The sequence below is a fragment of the Grammomys surdaster genome, unplaced genomic scaffold (assembly GCF_004785775.1).
Source record: "Grammomys surdaster isolate TR1022 unplaced genomic scaffold, NIH_TR_1.0 145, whole genome shotgun sequence".
Lineage (NCBI taxonomy): Eukaryota > Metazoa > Chordata > Mammalia > Rodentia > Muridae > Grammomys > Grammomys surdaster.
In genome coordinates, this window is record NW_021604603.1 from 3,782,989 (window position 1) to 3,801,631 (window position 18,643).

The window sequence follows — 18,643 nt, forward strand, 5'->3', positions numbered from 1 at the left end:
TCTCTCTCTCTCTCCTCCCCCCTCTCCCCCTCTCCTCCCCTCTCTCCTCTCCCCTCTCCCCTCTTCCCTCTCCCATCTCCTCTCTTCCCCCCTCCCTTCTCCCCTCTGCCCTCTCCCCTCTTCCCTTTCCCTTCTCTCTTTCTTTCTTTCTTTCTTTCTTTCTTTCTTTCTTTTTGTTTGTTTTTTGCTTTTTGAGACAAAGTTTCTCTGTGTAGCCCCTAGCTCCCCTGGAACTCACTCTGTAGACCAGACTAGCCTTGAACTCAAGAGATCCAACTGCCTCAGCCACCTGAGCGCTATGATTATAGGACATACTTTCAAGGACAGCCAGGGTGGGACCAACTCAAAGGGCTCTAAACTCTATTTATCTTTTTAAATTCTAGTTGTTGTGTGTGTGAGATATGTGTGAGGCCGGATGGGTGTATGCCATAGTATGCTTGTGGAGGTAATTCTCAGAAGTCAAGTTCTCTCCTTCCACTGTGGGATCTGAGGGTCAATCTCAGGCTGTCAAGTCTGCATGGATGGCATGAAGACTTTAACCGCTGAGCCATCTCAGCAGCCCACAAATCCCCTTTTCTTACTTCAGCCTCATTGATTATAAATCTGTTTCACAGGACACTTGAGTAAGGTTTCATTTGTATTAAAGGAATGTAAGTCTAACATGTGGTTTAACAATCGCTGGCTTAAGTGTGTCTATTAAGATACTAAATATAATTCTCCTATTTTGCTAAAATGAAAAGTTTCAACCAGAGAGCTAGAATATCAGTGCAACAGAGCAGTAGACCTGGGACAGTTACAGCTAACACTGGGGCCTGTCACCATTTTCCACATTCCAGACATCTCATGGATACTGGACACAGCCCTCAGCTTCCCCAGCTCTCATTACCGAGCACAACCATCTCAGGCATCTACTAACCAGAGCCATCAACTGAAACAAGTGTTCCCAAATAGTTTTCAAAAGAAGAAGTAAAGCAACATGTATGGTATATTTGGAAAATAAAAATCTTTCAAAGCCAGGGATCTGTATGGGACAAATGTTCAACACGGTCCTCTGGCATAGAGGGAAAAATGCTCAGAGGTCACTACATTAGTGAGTCAGGGTTAAGACTAAGGAGATATCACATTGCAGCAAACAGTACTGATCAGAGTGCTGTCAGCTGTCTGAAGCATCAGAGTATAGAGCCACTGAGAAATGCAAGCACTGTAAAAGAAGTGTGTGTGTATGTGTGCACGTGTGTCCGTGTGTGTGTGTGTGTGTGTTTATGAAACAGAGGAAAAGGAGGTCATATGTCTTTACATAGTCAAATATGTGAGCATGTGGCCATGAGAATGCTTGGTATGTATGTGTATGTGTGTGTGTCCATGTAAGAGTTAGGAAGAGAATAAGAATGTGGTAAGATGGGCAATGGTGGTGCACATCTTTAATCCCAGCACTTGGGTGGCAGAGGCAGGTGGATTTCTGAGTTCGAGGCCAGCCTGGTCTACAGAGTGAGTTCCAGGACAGCCAGGAATACACAGAGAAACCCTGTCTCGAAAAAAAAAAAATATGGTAAGAGACAGTCGTGACAATCGGGGCCTGAGCATGTGTGTGAAAGTCGGTGAGTGTGTAAACATGCCATAAATAGCCATAATCAGGTGTAGTTACAGTTCTGCATCAGGGCTCAGGGATGGTGTGTGAGCATGTCAGTATAAGTAGTAATAGCAGGCATATGCACCTCGGAGGTAAGAACTCTTGTACACATGCTCCTAAAAGGACAGTGGGCCCAAAGCTCATGCACATGTGTGTGATCATAAAAATGCAGTTGGTCATGAAAGAGCATTTGTTAAAGATTTGGTTTTTGTTTATTTTATGTATGAATACTTTGCTACATGCACAGCTGCATGCCAGAAGAGGGCATCAGATCCCTTTATAGATTGTCAGGGACCACCATGTGGTTGCTGGGAATTGAACTCAGGTCCTCTGGAAGAGCAACCAGTGCTCTTAACCACAGAGCTATCACTCCAGCCCTGTCTTGGAAGAGTCTAAGTGAAGCTATGTGAGGATATCTGTGAGGAATGGAGAGAGGGATGGGGATGCAAGAATAAAACCTTCCTCTTGATCCCAATGTTCTGTCCCTTCAGGGCCAAAGGATTCAGACTCGCCACACTGGTCTTATGTGAGCTCGGGTGGCAGGAATGGGCAGGCTGAAGAACTGGGCCCAACCCTCCCTTTGATTACCTCAACCTGTTAGAGATGTGCTTCAGGGTCTCCATACCCAGGTCTCTATGTCCATGAGAGAAGGCTGGGTTTACCCCATGTTCTCTCTCAGAATGTCAATCAGCATGGACCAGTCCTAGCCAATCTCATACAGCCAGGCTTCCCAGCTATCCACTCTCAGCCAGACTCTTCTGAGTCACACATGGAAAAGCAGTCTTCTGAAGTAGCCACCAAGGTCCACTGTACTGATCATCTTCCACCTAACACACACACGTATGCACACACACACATGCATACACACAAACCTGTAGCTGCTTAAAGTGAATGGAAACCTATTTCCCTTCAGAAAAGACAATTATCTATCTGAAAATAGTGGTCATCATGGAACACAGCAGATATGCACAGAACTACACATCTGTAATTCTAGCCCCTGAGTATGGGAACAGAAAGATCATAAATTTAAGGCCATCCTCAAATACACAGCAAGTTTGATGACAGTCTGTGTTATATGAGAACCTACTGAACACACACACACACACATAACATGTGAGACTTCAACTCATTGGCTAGGCAAGATAGCAACAAAGGCCTCTAAATGCAAACCAACTACTTCATATGACAAAAATATTATTTCAAAGCAGGTCAGGCTGACACACACCTCTGATCTCAGCACTCAGGAGACAGAAGCAAGTGAATCTCTGTGAGTCTGAGACCAGCCTGGTCTACATAGTAAGATCCAGACAGCCAGGGCTATGTAGAAAGACCTTGTCTTCAAAACAAACTATATATACATGTATGTGTGTGTGTGTGTGTGTGTATTTCAGGGGCAGGGGAGATGGCCCAGTGGTTACGAACATTGGTTGCTCTTCCAGAGGACCCAGGTTCAAGTCCAACCATTCATACAGTAGCTAAGAACTATCTATAATGCCAAAGCTCCAGGGGACTCAACGCCCTCTTCCGGCTTCCACAGGCACCAGGAACATACATGGTGCATAGTCATACTTACAAGCAAAGCATCCACACACATTACATTAAAATATTTTTAAACTTTTAAAAATGATGAGTGCTTTTTAAATTGCCATATAAAACCACATTGCAAATTTCTATAATTAAAAGTACGTAAGATATGCCAAATCTATATATTCTATAGATATACAAATCTATACATTCAAGGTCATAAACCTAAACCCAAATACTCTGCTCTATGACAGGTTTAGGGATTTTCATGTTATCTACTGCCAATTCCCCCAACGGAATGTAACAATATAATACTGAGTCCCCAGGCACATCTCTGCTGCAGGTTAAATATCTTAATTGTAAGGAGAACTTGCTTCATATAACCCAGGGAATCAGAAGACAGACCGCTTCAATTCGATACTCACTCCAAGAGTCCTGTTACAGATACAGAAAACTTGTAAGATACATAACAGGCTTCTTGGGAGGATACAGACAGACATACCTAGACTTGTTTCAGGGCAGTACAGAGCTGTGTTTGACCAGTCTCTGCTCTACTCTAGGGTCAATGCTAAGCACTACCAAGAGTATGAGCAACTGAAACTCTCAGAAAAAGTGACCCTGAGCCAACACCTCTCGGTCCCCAACTCTCTCAGGCACACAGCTGCCCTGTGCCTTCTTCTGGGACAGCTAGAAAACATGGGAGGAAGACCCCATGTGACAGCCTCGGCCCATCTGCAATGGTAGTACTGAGCCAGGCAGTAGCTACGCTTGTGTAGTGAGGCAGCAGCCAGGGGTGGACAAAAGTGAATCCTTAGGATCTGCTGTCTCGTATCACCCTCCCTCAGAGCCCCTCGTCCCACAGCTGTTTGCCTCACCAGCTAACTCTCCCTTACTAACATTCTCAGATCCCTAAGGCCCTTTCCCACTGCAGCAATACAGAGCCCTTCTCAGACTGGATAATTCAGAGGGGTTGTGGTCCTGGGATGTGGTCCTCAGTCAGCACAGGCCCACAGCCCCTCTGAGTGTTCTTAACTCTGCTGGACACTCAAAGTGCCACACTCCAGAGAGCCGGCACCGTATACCCTCCAGAGCTAATTATAGGTCAGTGAGCTAGCAGGCCAGAGGGGGGACAGATGGTGACTTATGTGGTTGCAATACACACTTGTCTCTCCCTCTGACCCCACTCCCTCCCTCCATTTCTTACAATTCCTTAAGTGGGACCCAGACTCTGGCAGGTTTTACACTCTCAGTCTTTCTCAGTCTCCATTCCATTCTCAGCGTACACATTTACACAAGCACACACATGCACACCATTCGTGTGTACATACACACACACACACACAAACACACACTGCTCGGCCAGTATAGCATACTTTCCCATAGAGCAAATCCTCTACCAGCTTAACACAATATAGCTCTTGGAGGCCCATGGAAAGTATTTCAGGTGTAACAAGGCCTGTTAACTTCCCTGTACCTTAAAATCCCTTTGGCCCAGCTCCTTGGCCTTCCTGGGCCTTCACCCCTGCCTCAACACCAGCCCAGCCCAACTAACCATCTCCTCCCCGGCTCTAGCCCTACTCTCCTCAGAGGCTCAGAAAGGACCCACAGCAAACACTCCTATCTCTTTCCAGTTCTAAGATTTCAGTCATTACTCAGAGGGGACCCACAAGCCCAACTGCCTGCCTTACTCCATCCCTCCAATCCTTCCTTCACAAGCCAGCTGCTGAGGGAAAGCTCATAGACTGACATCATACACATGCTCAACATGACATACCCAACAGCACAGGCCTAAACCGTCTGATGAGAACTCCCTTCACGCTGGCCCCCCATGGCCACTCATTTCTGGAGACGGTTGGTGTGTTTACTGCACAGTGTCTAGGACCCCCCACGGCCCCCAAAACCAATGTGCTACCCCTCATCTCATTACTTTGAGACATCATTTACCTTGGGAAGCCTTCTCAGATCTGAGCCCCAAATCTAAGAAAATAGCCAATATAAATCATTCAAGCTGTCATTGTTCCTAAAGACTATCTGCCAGTTAACAGCAGTGGGGATTCTGTGGGTTAAAATCCGGTTGGTTTTTTTTATTGTTTTGTTTTGTTTCTGCCATTCCACTAACAGTATAACTACATTGGATATAGGGGGATGTGTGCCTATTTCGGGCACCATTTAGCTGCTCCATGGGCCTTAACTGCTTTTAGATGAGCAAGTATCTATCTATCTAGCATGGTGTCTGACATGTAGCAAGTGCCCAATAAATGTTTACTCAATATTGAATAAAGTACTAAGAGCCAATTCCAACAACTCTGGAAAGGACTGCAGGGAGTCCCTGAAACCTGGCTTCTGAAGCAGCCTTCTTAAGCTCACACCAGGAGGGACATACCAGGCTAAGCACAGCCCCCTTAACCACTTGCTCTCCATGAACAAGTACTGAGGAGCTGCCTCAACTCTCCTTCTCTCCAGCACATCTCTCCTCAAAGGTGACATCAGCACCTAGTGGCACTTAATGTTAGATCCCTCCTCCTTCTCAGAGAAACCACCTACAACATATTTCCAAGTCCTCCAGGCCGACCTCCCTTCCTACCCATCATAAAACCCTCAAATATCCATGCTGGGAAATACCCCTACTGTGTTCACTAATCAGCTCCTCTTTCCCACCCCCACCCCAGTTCAGTAATCTCTATTACGAACGTCTTCTGCTGTTGCGCCCACCCTCATCCCCACCCCCAACCAGGCCTTCGGCTGGCCATTTCTTCCACCCCACCGCCCCAGCACTGCGGAGACAGGGGCATCTCTGGTACAGCCTGACAGTTGAAAGAATCCAGAGCTGGCGATAGTAGCCAAGGGCGTAGAGAGACACGCGGGAAGGATGGAGACCCCCCGAGAAGAACTAAGACTTCAGCCTCCCACTCAAAAGCGCTCGCCCAAAGGAGCAGAGTTGGCCCCCAAGCCCAGAGGCGCTTTTGCTCCGACTCTCCTGGAGAGGATGTGGGGGCGCAGTCCAACCGGCTGCCCCCTCCCAGACAGCAGATGGAGCTGAGGGCGAACTCCACGCCCTCCCTGCAAAACCAGCATCGACCCCCATCCTCATCCCCAAGGGCACAGGGCACAGCAAAGGCGAGGGGCAACGAATCCCGCGCCCCGCAGAGATACATCCAGACCACAGAAGAGGCTGTTTCACAAGGCGCACTAACAGAGACTCCTCCTCAAACTGTTCAGGGGAGCTGGAGCTGGGGAAAGGGGCATCTCTCCCCGCTGAGTGGGCTGTGGGTGCTCACCTGCGTGGAATCGCCGAAGGCCCAGAGACAGCAGGGCGCCGCCCCCGACCTCGGCAGTGCGAGGCGTCCTAGAGGCAAGCCCGCAAAGGTAGCTGCAGCCTCCACCGCCCAGTACCGTGGCCTCAAGGACCCGCCCCCTTCCTCCGCGGATACCCCGGCCCCACCCCCCCAAGGGCGGGGCCTGGCCATCTCTCCCGAGGCCACGCCCCCCACGCCCGGGCGCTCCCCAGTCCTGGTTCACACGTGACAAAGGCGCTGCTTTGATGCTGTGCGCCATCTTGGTTGAGCCTGAGAGGGCAGGGCAAGCAATTAATCTGGTAGATGTTCTGGCCCCAGGACTTGGAATGCAAAGCACATCCTACCCACTTCTACCCTCTTGAACTCACCTTCCCGAGTCTAACCTGTTCCCTAAATGGCCAGTCATCTGCCGCCTTTCACACCTGTTCTCTCCCACATATTTTTAAGTGGAGAAACCGGAAATCCAAATACTCCTGTAGTATGTGCTTCAGTGAATTGTGGCTTGCTTTTAGGCATGTGACTGCCCTAACGCTGTTACTACAAAACGAAGTGTTTGTCTGATACATACATCCTATGAAAACATGCTCAAATGCCAAAATTCTGACAAATTTTAGCTAAACCGATTTTCCTGAATTGCTCCCTTTCCCTGTCCCCGTGGCTATTAATGTATCTTTTCCATCTGGTTTGTGAAGTTTCATTTCAGTGCCTACTCAAATCCTTCACAGACACCCCATAAGCACTGTTATGAGTGTGAAGAACTTTTTTTTCCTCCTCCTTTTTTAGGTTTTTCAAGACAGGGTTTTTCTGTGCAACCCTGGCCGTCCTGGAACTATGTGGACCAGGCAGGCTGGCCTCAAACTCCTAGATTCACCTGCTTCTGCCTCCTATGTACTGACGACCTGTGCTGCCACCACCCAGCAGCAGAAAACTGTTCTGTATCTATACAATGTGTACATAGGCAGTTACAGATCTATACACATCTCGTAACAGCAGTGTCCTGTAAGGCTGAAGCTGAGGTCAGTTAATACAGTCTTTCATTCACTCTCTCAAAATATTCAAATTCCCTTGTATCTTTAGAGAACAGCAAGGAAATTAATTCTGATAGGGGTTGAGAGAAGCTAAATCTGGATTATTTGTCTGACACTCTTGAACAAGAACATATACATCAAGAAGTGAAAATCATTAGTTTTTAAACCCAGTACATACCAAGTTTCAATCGTTCTCTAGGTGGTCTAGTTTTTACAGAGGCAACCCTTGACACTCTTCACACCCTTCCATTAACAAAACATGAAGGACGCCAGAAAAGGCAACTCAGCCAATGCTGAGGAAGACTGAAGCCACGGGTAACCATGAAGAACCACTTTAGCAGGTGTTGGCAATGTGTTAAGAACACAGCAGAGGCAGTAACTTCAAAGGGAGAATATAGTATCTATCATCATACCATGGAGTTTGGCACAAGAACTCGGAAGTTGAGCCAGAAAACAATTAAGCCACATTTATTTCACCCACTGAAGGTAAACCTAAATGGGAGACACACAATCCACAAGGACAACTCCCCCTGCTCCGTGGAATCTTTTGTTCAGGGAACTCCAGACTCTGTGCTTCTTTGTTTCTGCCTCAGAGGCAACGTTTGATTGCAGAAATCTGTGAAGTGCTTATTGTCCTTGGGTTTTTGCTTTTGTTAATTAAGTACCCAAATTCTGGTGGTTGTTTTTTATTGACCCAGGCTCACTTTCTATTCAACCAGTGACAGTATTCCCCTCAGTGTGGGTAAGGCTAGCTGTCAGCAGTATTAAACAGATGCTTAAGAATGGTCTTTAAATAGCATGGGGTGGGGAAGGTGATAGAAACCAACATACTCATTTAGCAGTTTAGCTCACAATAGTATCTACCCCACAATATTTTTATGTTTAAAGAATATGTTCTGTCTTTGTCCTGTCTGGTGACTCACATCTATAATCCCAACAACTCCAGGCAGCTAAAGTAAGAGGATTAAGTTCAAGGCCAGCCTGGGATACATAGCAAGACCCTGTCTCAAAAGGACTATTGTGGGGCAGGGAGTCTGGACTGCAGTGCTAGAGGATATACTCGGGATCTTGAGTATGAGAGCATTATCTTAATGTGCATCTTCTGCCACATCCAGGTGGGAAAGGAAGCAATAAGACGTTCTTCTTAGCAAAAGAAATAAAAACCCACCCACACCCTTTTCTCAGAGCATGCCAGTGACAGTAAGAACTTTGACGAAGGAAGATGTCAACGTTTCTGTAGCAAGAGAAGACCAGGATCCTGAATGTACACAGGATGATTTAAAAAGGAAAAACAAAAATATCAAAGGACAGGAGAGGGCAGAGAAAAGCCACTAATTGCTTCTAGTTGAAAGCTGCTTTCAACGTGCAATGTATTTTTTGAAAATGACTTTTAGCATTACAAAGTCTAACAATTTAACGTAAACCCCACAATTCTTCCTAAACTCTGTCTTCCCTTTCAGATAATTCATGCCTATCTGAAAGATTCAAATAAGTCACTGTGTTACTTTCTCATCACACTCTGGCTACTCTTTTTATCACTATGTACCACAAGAAAAATGAGACTGGCCTTTGAAGTTGTGGTGTAGCAAAAAAGACATGGGTCAGGCAGGATCCTGGCTCTGCACGGACCAGTAGTTCTGGCCTTGGGTAAGTCAATGATTCAGTTTTTCAACCATAAAATGGGAAGGGTTTCAACTACCTTGCAAGACACATGGATTAGAGACACAATCTATAAAGTTCTTAGAACAGTACCAGGGGCACATAATTAATACCATCACTATCAAGTCTCATGCAATAAAACAAAAACCCAAAATACAAAATCATCAAAACAATCAATATTCATGTAATAAATATCCAAAAAGCATTTTTTTAAAAAAGATGCACAAGTCAATCTTGTAAGATTCTGACACCCTGTCACCTGCTTTATTTCTGGAGAAGGGTAAAGGGAAAAGAAAAAAATATTCACTTGAATTTGAGGAGCAGCAACATTGGAGCAACCATTTTAAGCCTCTGGGTTCCTCTAATCCGTAAGGGAAAACGTTCTTCCTTGAAGAGAAGACTTTAACTTTTCCCTAACGAAAGATCATCCATTTGCCGAGATAAAAGAATGAAGAACAAACTCAAAAGTACCAATTTAGGTTTAACACAGAAAATGAGGCCAGGTTTCTCCTTTCAAATACGCAAATTTTACATTAAAATGTTTATAAATCATAGTTGGTTTTCCTCTTGATTCAACCTTTCCACCTCCTGTAATAGGAGCCCCAGGAACCCAAACAGCCCGTGCATCACTAATCAGCTACACAATCCAGCTGCCCCTTCCAAAGAGAATCTGATTACTAATGGACTAGACTGGAAGCCATCCCAAGGGATGGGAAGCAGGAACTATGCCCTCAGGGAGAACGGATACTGCGGATGCCACCAGTCAAAGAGCCGAACACTGTGCACCGGGTCCAGGACGACTTGCACACCCTGTTCACTGCGAAGATTCTGACCACCACGGACAGGAGAATCTTGGAACACCAATCTCACTCGATGATGCCGCATGTCTGTACTCACATTAATAGTAAACTAGAAGAGAAAGGCACATTTAGCATTTAATTTTAATGTTTAGTATTTAACCTTGGTCTCTTTGGGCTCTCCTTGAGATAGTCTACACATAATATACCTTAATGATTCAATCTCAAGATTTGTCTCTTAAGTTATACCACCAACACATTTATAAAGACACAAAAGCCCAGGGTGATATTTGTTAAGATTTTCTCTGCTTTGTGTATCTATGATGTTAAAGGGTCTTACAGATAAATAATTTAGGATCTATGCACACACACTACCACAAAAGCCATCTAATTGTTACACATATAGGATAAAGATGGAATTCTGATAATGTACTGATGAACAAGTCAGGCAAGATCTATAAAACCTAAGCCTGGTCCTGTTTTTTGTGTAAAAGTCCTCACGTATTTATATGGAGGTTTCTACAGAATTAGTATGGCATATACGGAACATGAGTCACAGTGAGGTCATTAAAACAGCTTAACCTCAAAGGAGAGAGACGGACCTATGATAAAAATAGAATGACACATTTCAACCTCAGGAAACTACCTACAAATAGACAGGATGTCTATTTGAACCTATTAACAGACATACAGTGCCCAGAAAGTTAACTGTAATTACAGGACAGTGGCAGTCTATGTTACCTCTACTTTCTGAATAAATGTATGCAATATTTTAAGTTCTTCATGATATACACATTGTCTATCATTAAAAATAAGCTTTTTCATCATAGAGAGGAACTCCAAACATCTCTGAACATAAGTCTAAGACACAGAGAAAACAAATGACAAATAACAAACTTTCTGGCTGCCTATCCAATTAAATATTTCTCAACCATAAAATGTATAGGCTAAGAGACATCTATGATTTACTCACCTAATTATTGGCCAAGTTTTGAAGAATCAAAGTCTCACACAAGGACAGAACTAGTTATCTATTTTAATATTCCATTACAGTAGCATATGGATGCCTAATAGTGCTCATGTGAATGTTTATCCATGTTCCCTTCAGGACATACAGGAAGATACAAAATCCTTCCTCTTCTTACAGAGGAGACAGACAAAACATTCTCAATAGAATTAGCTTTTCTCCATTATCTGCCTTTCTAATATGCAAATCTAACTTCACACTTGTTTTGTTTTTATTTTATCTGGGGAGATGTTTAGGGTTTTTATTGTTGCTATTATTATTATTTTGTGGGTTCTATTAGTTTTGGTGTGTGTGTGCAGTTACTTGATGGGAGAGAAGAGGTACACCATCATGTGTTAATCTGGTTTTAATTTTGAACTTTATTATTCTTTAGAAATTTCTTCCCAGTAGTTAAATCTGCAAATCCTTTTTCAAACCATATATACAGTGAGACTCTACAAAAGGGCTGAGTCCTCACTTACCAAGGTAAATATCATTCCCATGACAATAGGAATAAAGATGAAGTTGAGGGTGGTGACCTGCAGCAGGCAGCAATCCTGGTCAGGGTTGGTATGAACATCTTGATATTGAATGGGCGGTTGCAATCGTTCCATACACTTGCTCTTTAATCTAGGAGACTAAGCAGAGTTGAGCATTAATCTAGTGGCCTGGAGGAAATATGTATGCTCTTTAAGATGCTGTGGCCAGGCGGTGGTGGCGCACGCCTTTAATCCCAGCACTTGGGAGGCAGAGGCAGGCGGATTTCCGAGTTCGAGGCCAGCCTGGTCTACAGAGTGAGTTCCAGGACAGCCAGGGCTGCACAGAGAAACCCTGTCTCAAAAAACCAAAAAAAAAAAAACAAACAAACAAAAAAAAGATGCTGTGAAGTGTGAAGGAAAATCTAACAGGTAAACTAAAATTAATGAGGTAACATTTTCTGTCATCTTTGTATACATAATGGTTTCCATGCAGGTATCAAAGAATCTCCCAGTTAAAAAAGAGAGAGTGTATAGATTAGCAAATACCACAGTGTGTTTTATTTCCACTCTCTGACAAGAGATGGCTCTACCAGCCACTCTCCAACCTCCACGTGATGTACCAGACTTCCGAGTGTCTGCGGCAGAAGAGGGCAGATGCAGAAGTAACCTCCAGATTCCAAAAAACATAAAACAGGATTCACAAGTCTCAGGACTAAAGGACTCTCAGCATTCAATTTCTTGCAGTAATTCTGGTCTCCTGTCCCATTTCTCCATTGCTAGGGCTACTCCACAGTGGAGAAAGGTATCTAGTTGATATCACAGAATGTGAATTTCTTACAAAGACATGAAAGTCAAATTTCTTTACCAGAACCATGTTTTAAAAATAAATTAATAGGAAAATATGATGTAGAACTCTCAGCTCCTTCTCCAGCACTGTGTCAGCCTGCATGCCACCATCTTTCCCACCATGATGCTAATGGTTAAACCTTTGAAACTGTAAGCAAGATCCAATTAAATATTTCCTTCTATAAAAATTGCTGATGTCATGGTGTCTCCTCACAGCAATAGACACTGACTAGCATACCACAAATAGTGAATTTTTCTCAGCTGCCCATGACATGTGTGTGGGGTGGAGGTACAGTGTGTGAGCATAGATATGTGTGCACACGCACGTGGAAGCCAAGCATTTTTTTTTCTCTCTCTCTCCATTTTATTTTTGAACAGTCTGTTCCTGAACCTGGAGCTATCCAACTAGTTTAATTGACTGGCCAAGGAGCTCCAGAATTATTCTGTCTATGTCTACTTGCTAACACTGGCATTACTCACCACATCAGTTTTTACATGGGTAGCCAAATTCATATCCTCATGCTATACACACACACACACACACACACACTCTCTGATCTGGTAATCTGTCTAGGTTTACCTTGGGTAACAACCTGAAGATGCTATCTTCTTTTCTCCAATATAAAAGTTCCCTCCAAAAGTTATTTCGAAATTTAACCTAATGTTATATAAGAAATGGAGCCTTTAGAAGGTGATAAGGACTCCTCTTTCATGAATAGGGTGAAGGCTCTAATTACAATAAGGGCTTTAAAATGGATTCAGCTCCTTTCATGCTTCCACCACAGAATGTGAGAATACACAGTATGTGAGAATACACAGGGTACAATAAGGTGCCATCTTGATAATGGGACCAGTGGAGGGACCAGAGTCTCATGAGACACAGAATCTGTTTGGATCTCCTGGCTTCCAGAACTATGAGGAAATTAATTTCTGTTCTTTATAAATAACCCAATCTCTGGTACTTTGTTATGGCAGCACAAAGGGATTAAGACATGGTGAAATTCATTAAATAAGATATCTGAAGGATGCAGAGATGGCTCAGCAGTTAAAAGCTCTTGCTACTCTTGAAGATGAAGGTTTGATTCCCAGCACCTATATGGAGGCTAAGTGTCCTCAACTCCAGTTCCAGGGAATCTGACATCTTCTTCTGGCCAACACAAGTACCAGGCATACACAGAGTGCATGTGCATACATGCAGGCAAAACACTCAATAGACAAGCCAGATATGGTGGCACAGGTCTTTAATCCAAGGACTTGAGAGACAGAAGCAGGTAGATCTCTATTAGTTTGAGGCCAGCTTGGTCTATGTGGCAAGTTTCAGGACAGCCAGGGATATGTAGATACACAGACTCTGTCTCAAAAACAAAACAAAACAAAACACCTCATACAGAATAAACCAGCTCCTAATTTTAAGGTGAGTGTGGGCATGGTTTGTTCATGATTGTGATCCCTAAAAGGTCAGAAGAGGGTATTATTAAATGTCCTAGAACCTGGGTCCTCTAACAAATACAGTATTCTCTCTTATCCTCTGAACCATTCAATCATCCAAATAAACAAGCCTTTAAAAATAAAATTTATAAAACTATAGAGACAAAGAGAAGGACACATGCCTGTTTTTTGAACTTGAAGTTGAACTCCCACATTGGTTCTTGTCTGTTCCCAACAATCTTTCTGCACCAGAAAAGTAAGCACTGTAAGAAAGAAAAAGTAAACTAAGGGAGTGACATTGATATATATTATAAAGTAACAAAAAAATTAATTAGCAAAAATATCTGAGAGCTCTAAAGCCAACTACAGTCCTGATGCGGAGGATTTCCTTTGGCACACACAGACCCCCAACTCGACACGGGTGCAACATGAAGACAGTCACAGTGCTCCTCAGGAAGGAGTGGAGGGACCAATACAAGTCAACCTCAGAGCTTATTAAGATCAACCCCTATGTTCTCATCTTTAAAGATAGAAATATATATCCACAGTGTGGGGTGTTTTCTGATTCAGCAGCCACTGTTCTACATTAAAATATAAAGGCAGCAAGTAGCCACCAGGCAAGATGGTAACAAGGCCACAAAGCAGGCAAGGAGGGCTAGCCCTATATATAACAGGAACAAGCCACTCAGGACCTTCTGGGAACAGACAGCTACTATGGAAACCAATGAGCTACGCTGAATTCAGTCTAAAGCAAGCCCCTCAATGAAGTCACGCTATAGCTAGGGTTAAGCACAAGAAGTGAAGTACCTCCCAGGGGACAAGGGGTGGGTCGTCCGCCGTGCCAGCTGTCCTGCCTTCAGACATGCCCTGTACGTCCTGCTGCTCCATCAAAAATAATGGGCTTGGCTTTTAGGGGAAAACACTTCTGCTGCCATCACAACGGCTCCAGTGTCCCACACAAGCTATGCTACTGAAAAGAGAGAGAGGGGATCAAATACGAAAAGCTGGAGTCCAGGAAATGGGAAACTTCCTTTAGGCATGCTGGCAACTGAGTGCCATGCAATTACAGGCATGTAAGTTGAGGCCATGCACCAGGCATCTGCCACTACAGGACCCATATCCTCTTCAGAGGATCTCTAACAACACAAAAAGAGGCTGCCAGGTAGCCTGTGCTTACTATCTGGATTAAGAGCTTATCTTTTTTTTCAATCTACTTTGGCTACCTAATCTATGTTTAAAAAGACACAGTAATGAGGATATGAAGATACGAGTATCTTAGACTTTAAGCAGTAGCCCTTGCATTGCGCACTGGAGCCGCTAAGATGTGTCAAGCATGAGGAGTTTGCCCAATCAATGCAGTCCTGCTCCATTACCTGGCATGGTTAACTCTGTACTGATTACCACCCTCCTTGTAGTTAACCGGATAGTATTAAATGCTTCTAGGGAGGAAGACACTGTAAATGTGAGATGGGACACTGTCCACTCACATTACAAGCAGAAGCAGCTTCAGGGTGAAACTCTACTCATGTAACACACTACTCCTGCCCTAAATCCATCAACTAGCATTATAAACAGTTTGATGACCTACATGTGTATGTGTTGGAAGGGGAATCTTGATTACTTTCCAACAATAGTACCTTTTAATTCCTGGAATGAATATAACCTTAGAGCTCGACTAGGAGAGAAGATCGCATAACGTCTATGAGCATAAAGGCACAAAGCACAGGAACAGGAAGTGCTACAGAACGGATTAGAGTGGCAGAACAGAGGTGTGACAGTTACCTACAGATTCAAAGATAAGAAACTTACACAGCATCCTCAGTGAGGAAGATACAGGCCAAGACATCAACTTGCCTAAATAATTGCAACGACTATATTCATCTAGCTTGGTAAAAGTGATTTCACCAGGGAAAGAAAATGGGCCAAGAACTAGTAGACTTACTTATTGAGAATACCCGAAACTTGTCCACAGTGCATGGATATAAACTATGCAGAGAATCCTAGGATAAAGGGAACCTAAACATAGGAAGAGTCTGGAATCCTAAAATCTATGAATTGGAGTACTTATAGTCTCTGAGAAACTACCAGAGCCTGGCACAGGGGCTTAGCAAGTAAAGATGTCTATACCTGAATCCTTAAAGGAAGTCAAGAAAGAAGTGAAATCTCAGATGCTGAGGTTAACATTAGAAACAGAAAATCAGTTGAGCTCTTTGTTATTTGTGTCATGACTAACCATTTTGTGAAAACTGTAGTATACATCTACCATTCAAGTATTCTTCCTAGCTAAAAGTGTAAGAAAGCCTTAAGAAAGGATAGCATACACCAGTCCAGCACAGCAGGAATGTGTCAGAAAAGGGAAACTTCTGAAACGTACAAGTTTACATTTAGCCCCCTAATGGGTTGGGACCAACAGCCCTCCCCATCAAGAAGCTACAAACAAGACTCAGGAACAGGCCCGCCATACAAGAATCCATTAGTCCAACCCCAACAGCAAGTGTCACTCACTTTGGAATTCTTCAGCGTGCTGGGAGTGCTTTCCGGAATGGCTGGATTCTTAGAGATTCGAGCAGCAAATGGTTCATACATATGATACAGAGATCGGATCACACATGCCCGGAGACAGCGCAGCTTCTCCATGGATTCTGGTCGCAGCCGCAAAGGCAGAGAAGCATCCAGCGTGTAGTGCCTGAAACATGACACATGACTCCTACCAATATGTAACCTGTCTGTCTGCTCCTACTCAGTCTCCCAGGACTCCCAACTTCCATGTGAGCTTTACTCCACTATTCCACTGGTGGATACTAGCTTGCCTAGTTCTCACAAATACCATTACCATTACATTATCCATGACACTTGCTTCTTCATCTTGGTAACCCTGTAGATTTTCCATTTAAATTTGGGCTATTTCAGATTCTACAGAATTATAAGCCTCTGAATTGAAAATCATGTACTATGCTTTAGTTGCTCAAAAAGAATCTGTCACAGGGAAGAACCACTGGGTTTCCCTGTCAGACATGCCAACAAGTTCTCTATCCATCCCTACCACATCCTACAGTTCATAAAGTCCACTAGACCTCTTTACCCACATGAAAATCTAGCACTTACTGATCACGTAGTAAGATATGCCTCTACAGGAAAAGTCTAAGTTCTTTCTGGGACCAGAAGTAGTACCATTTGCAAAAAGAAAAAAGATTCTAGAAGGGGTAGGGTAGCAGCCATAGGGAAGACAATCACCCGCATGGATCAGTAACATAAGATTTAGAGAGATATCAACAAATCCAAAGCTAGGGTTATGCCAAGGCGTGGAAGAGACAAAGTGGAAAGAGCCCATCACTTAGGGCAGAGCTCCAAATCACAAACAGCAACAAAATCAACTACAGAGAAAACACTGGCACTCAGAGGTCGCACCTTCGGTACAACCTGGTCCAAAAGGCAGCAGTGCAAGTGACAGTCCAAGCATTCTTACAAATCAGGGAAAAATTCACAATGTCCTCAGGACGGATATAGGAAGCCAGGAGCAGCCAAATATCCATAGGATACTCTTCTCCTCCAGCGCCATCCAGGTCTTCTGAAACAAGAAAAAGAAGATTAATTCTGTATACTATCTATTACACATACACCTAAAGGTATTCATTCCAATTCCCTCCTAGCTTGTACATTTAAGAAAAGGGGCTTTTGTTGTTTGTCTTAGTTTGTTTGTTTGTTTGTTTGTTTGAGACAGGGTTTCTCTGTGTAGCCCCAGCTGTCCTAGAGCTCACACTGTAGACCAGGCTGGCTTCAAAACCTGCCTCTGCCTCCCTAGTACTGGGATTAAAGGTGTGTGCCACCATGCCTGGCTAAGAAAAGGGTTTTAAGCAGGTCCAAGGAAGCTCCTCAAGCTGATAGTTTCCTGGTAATTCCAGCTGCTAAAATCTTTTTTGTCTTCTGTTGCCCAAGTAAAGAGTTAATGTCCTGGAGGCCTTTGTTGTATGTACATGCATGTGTGCATACATTTTCTTGTATGGCCACATGTGTGGACAGGAACACGTGTGTGTAGAGTCCAGAGGTCAATGCTCTTCAATCATTTTTCTACCTCGTATTTTGAGACAAGGTCTCTCATTGAACCTGGAGTTCACCAGCAAGCTAAAGAGGATGGAATCCTATCCCTGTCTCAGCTCTGCCAGGATTATAGACCCACACGGTTGGACTTGTCATTTTACAGGACCTACCTCTCCAGCCCCACCCCATTCATGTTCTTAAAAAAGTGTGTGTTCGTGTGTGCATGCGTGCACATGGCAATACATATGCATAAAGGAATCCATGAAGACCAGAATGGATGTCAAGTTCCTTGGAGCTGGAGTTTTAAGCATTTGTCAGTTGCCTGATGTGGGTGTTAATATCATACTAGTCCCCTGAAAGAACAGTGTCCTGGGTGACTTGGGGTTTTAATTTCTTTCGTTCAGCTTGAAACGAGGTAGAGTTATCTTGAAAGAGAAAAGCCCAGTTGACTACTGGGGATCTGAATTCAACCACCAAGTTTTTGCAGCAAGTGCTTTATCAATTAAGCCCACCTATCTAAGACCTTTAAAAACTACTATTTGTGTACTAAGGTTTCAAAGTTCCTTTGTGTATATTTTAACAATAAACATTAATTCTTCAATAGAGTTAAGGAAACTATTATTAAGCCTGTTGTAGTAATAAGAAAACAGAGATACTGGGGCTGAAGAGAAAGCTCAAAAATTAAGAACTTTTACTGCTCGTCTGAGTTAGGATTTCTTTTTTTTTTTTTTTTTCGAGACAGGGTTTCTCTGTGTAGCCCTGGCTGTCCTGGAACTCACTCTGTAGACCAGGCTGGCCTCGAACTCTCGAACTCAAAAATCCACCTGCCTCTGCCTCCCAAGTGCTGGGATTACAGGCGTGCGCCACCACCGCCCGGCCTGAGTTAGGATTTCTACTGCTGTGGTAAACACC

At 43.8% G+C, this 18,643-nt stretch overlaps 1 protein-coding gene across 2 annotated transcripts in view; it reads right to left on the minus strand.

Annotated features, from left to right (window-relative positions):
- Positions 1 to 7,930: 7,930 nt before the first annotated feature.
- The window catches only part of Tmem183a (transmembrane protein 183A), a 16,238-nt gene continuing 5,525 nt past the window's right edge, over positions 7,931 to 18,643 (minus strand). The window contains exons 4-8 of one of the 2 annotated variants that reach the window (XM_028764647.1): positions 17,102 to 17,258; positions 16,199 to 16,379; positions 13,876 to 13,956; positions 11,423 to 11,578; positions 7,931 to 10,046 (exon numbers count right to left, since the gene is read on the minus strand). In XM_028764647.1, the coding sequence (XP_028620480.1) occupies positions 9,861 to 10,046; positions 11,423 to 11,578; positions 13,876 to 13,956; positions 16,199 to 16,379; positions 17,102 to 17,258 (761 nt within the window). In that variant the 3' untranslated portion in view covers positions 7,931 to 9,860. Of the gene's footprint in view, positions 10,047 to 11,422; positions 11,579 to 13,875; positions 13,957 to 16,198; positions 16,380 to 17,101; positions 17,262 to 18,643 lie in introns of both variants that reach the window. The other variant, XM_028764646.1, reaches the window with a different exon arrangement.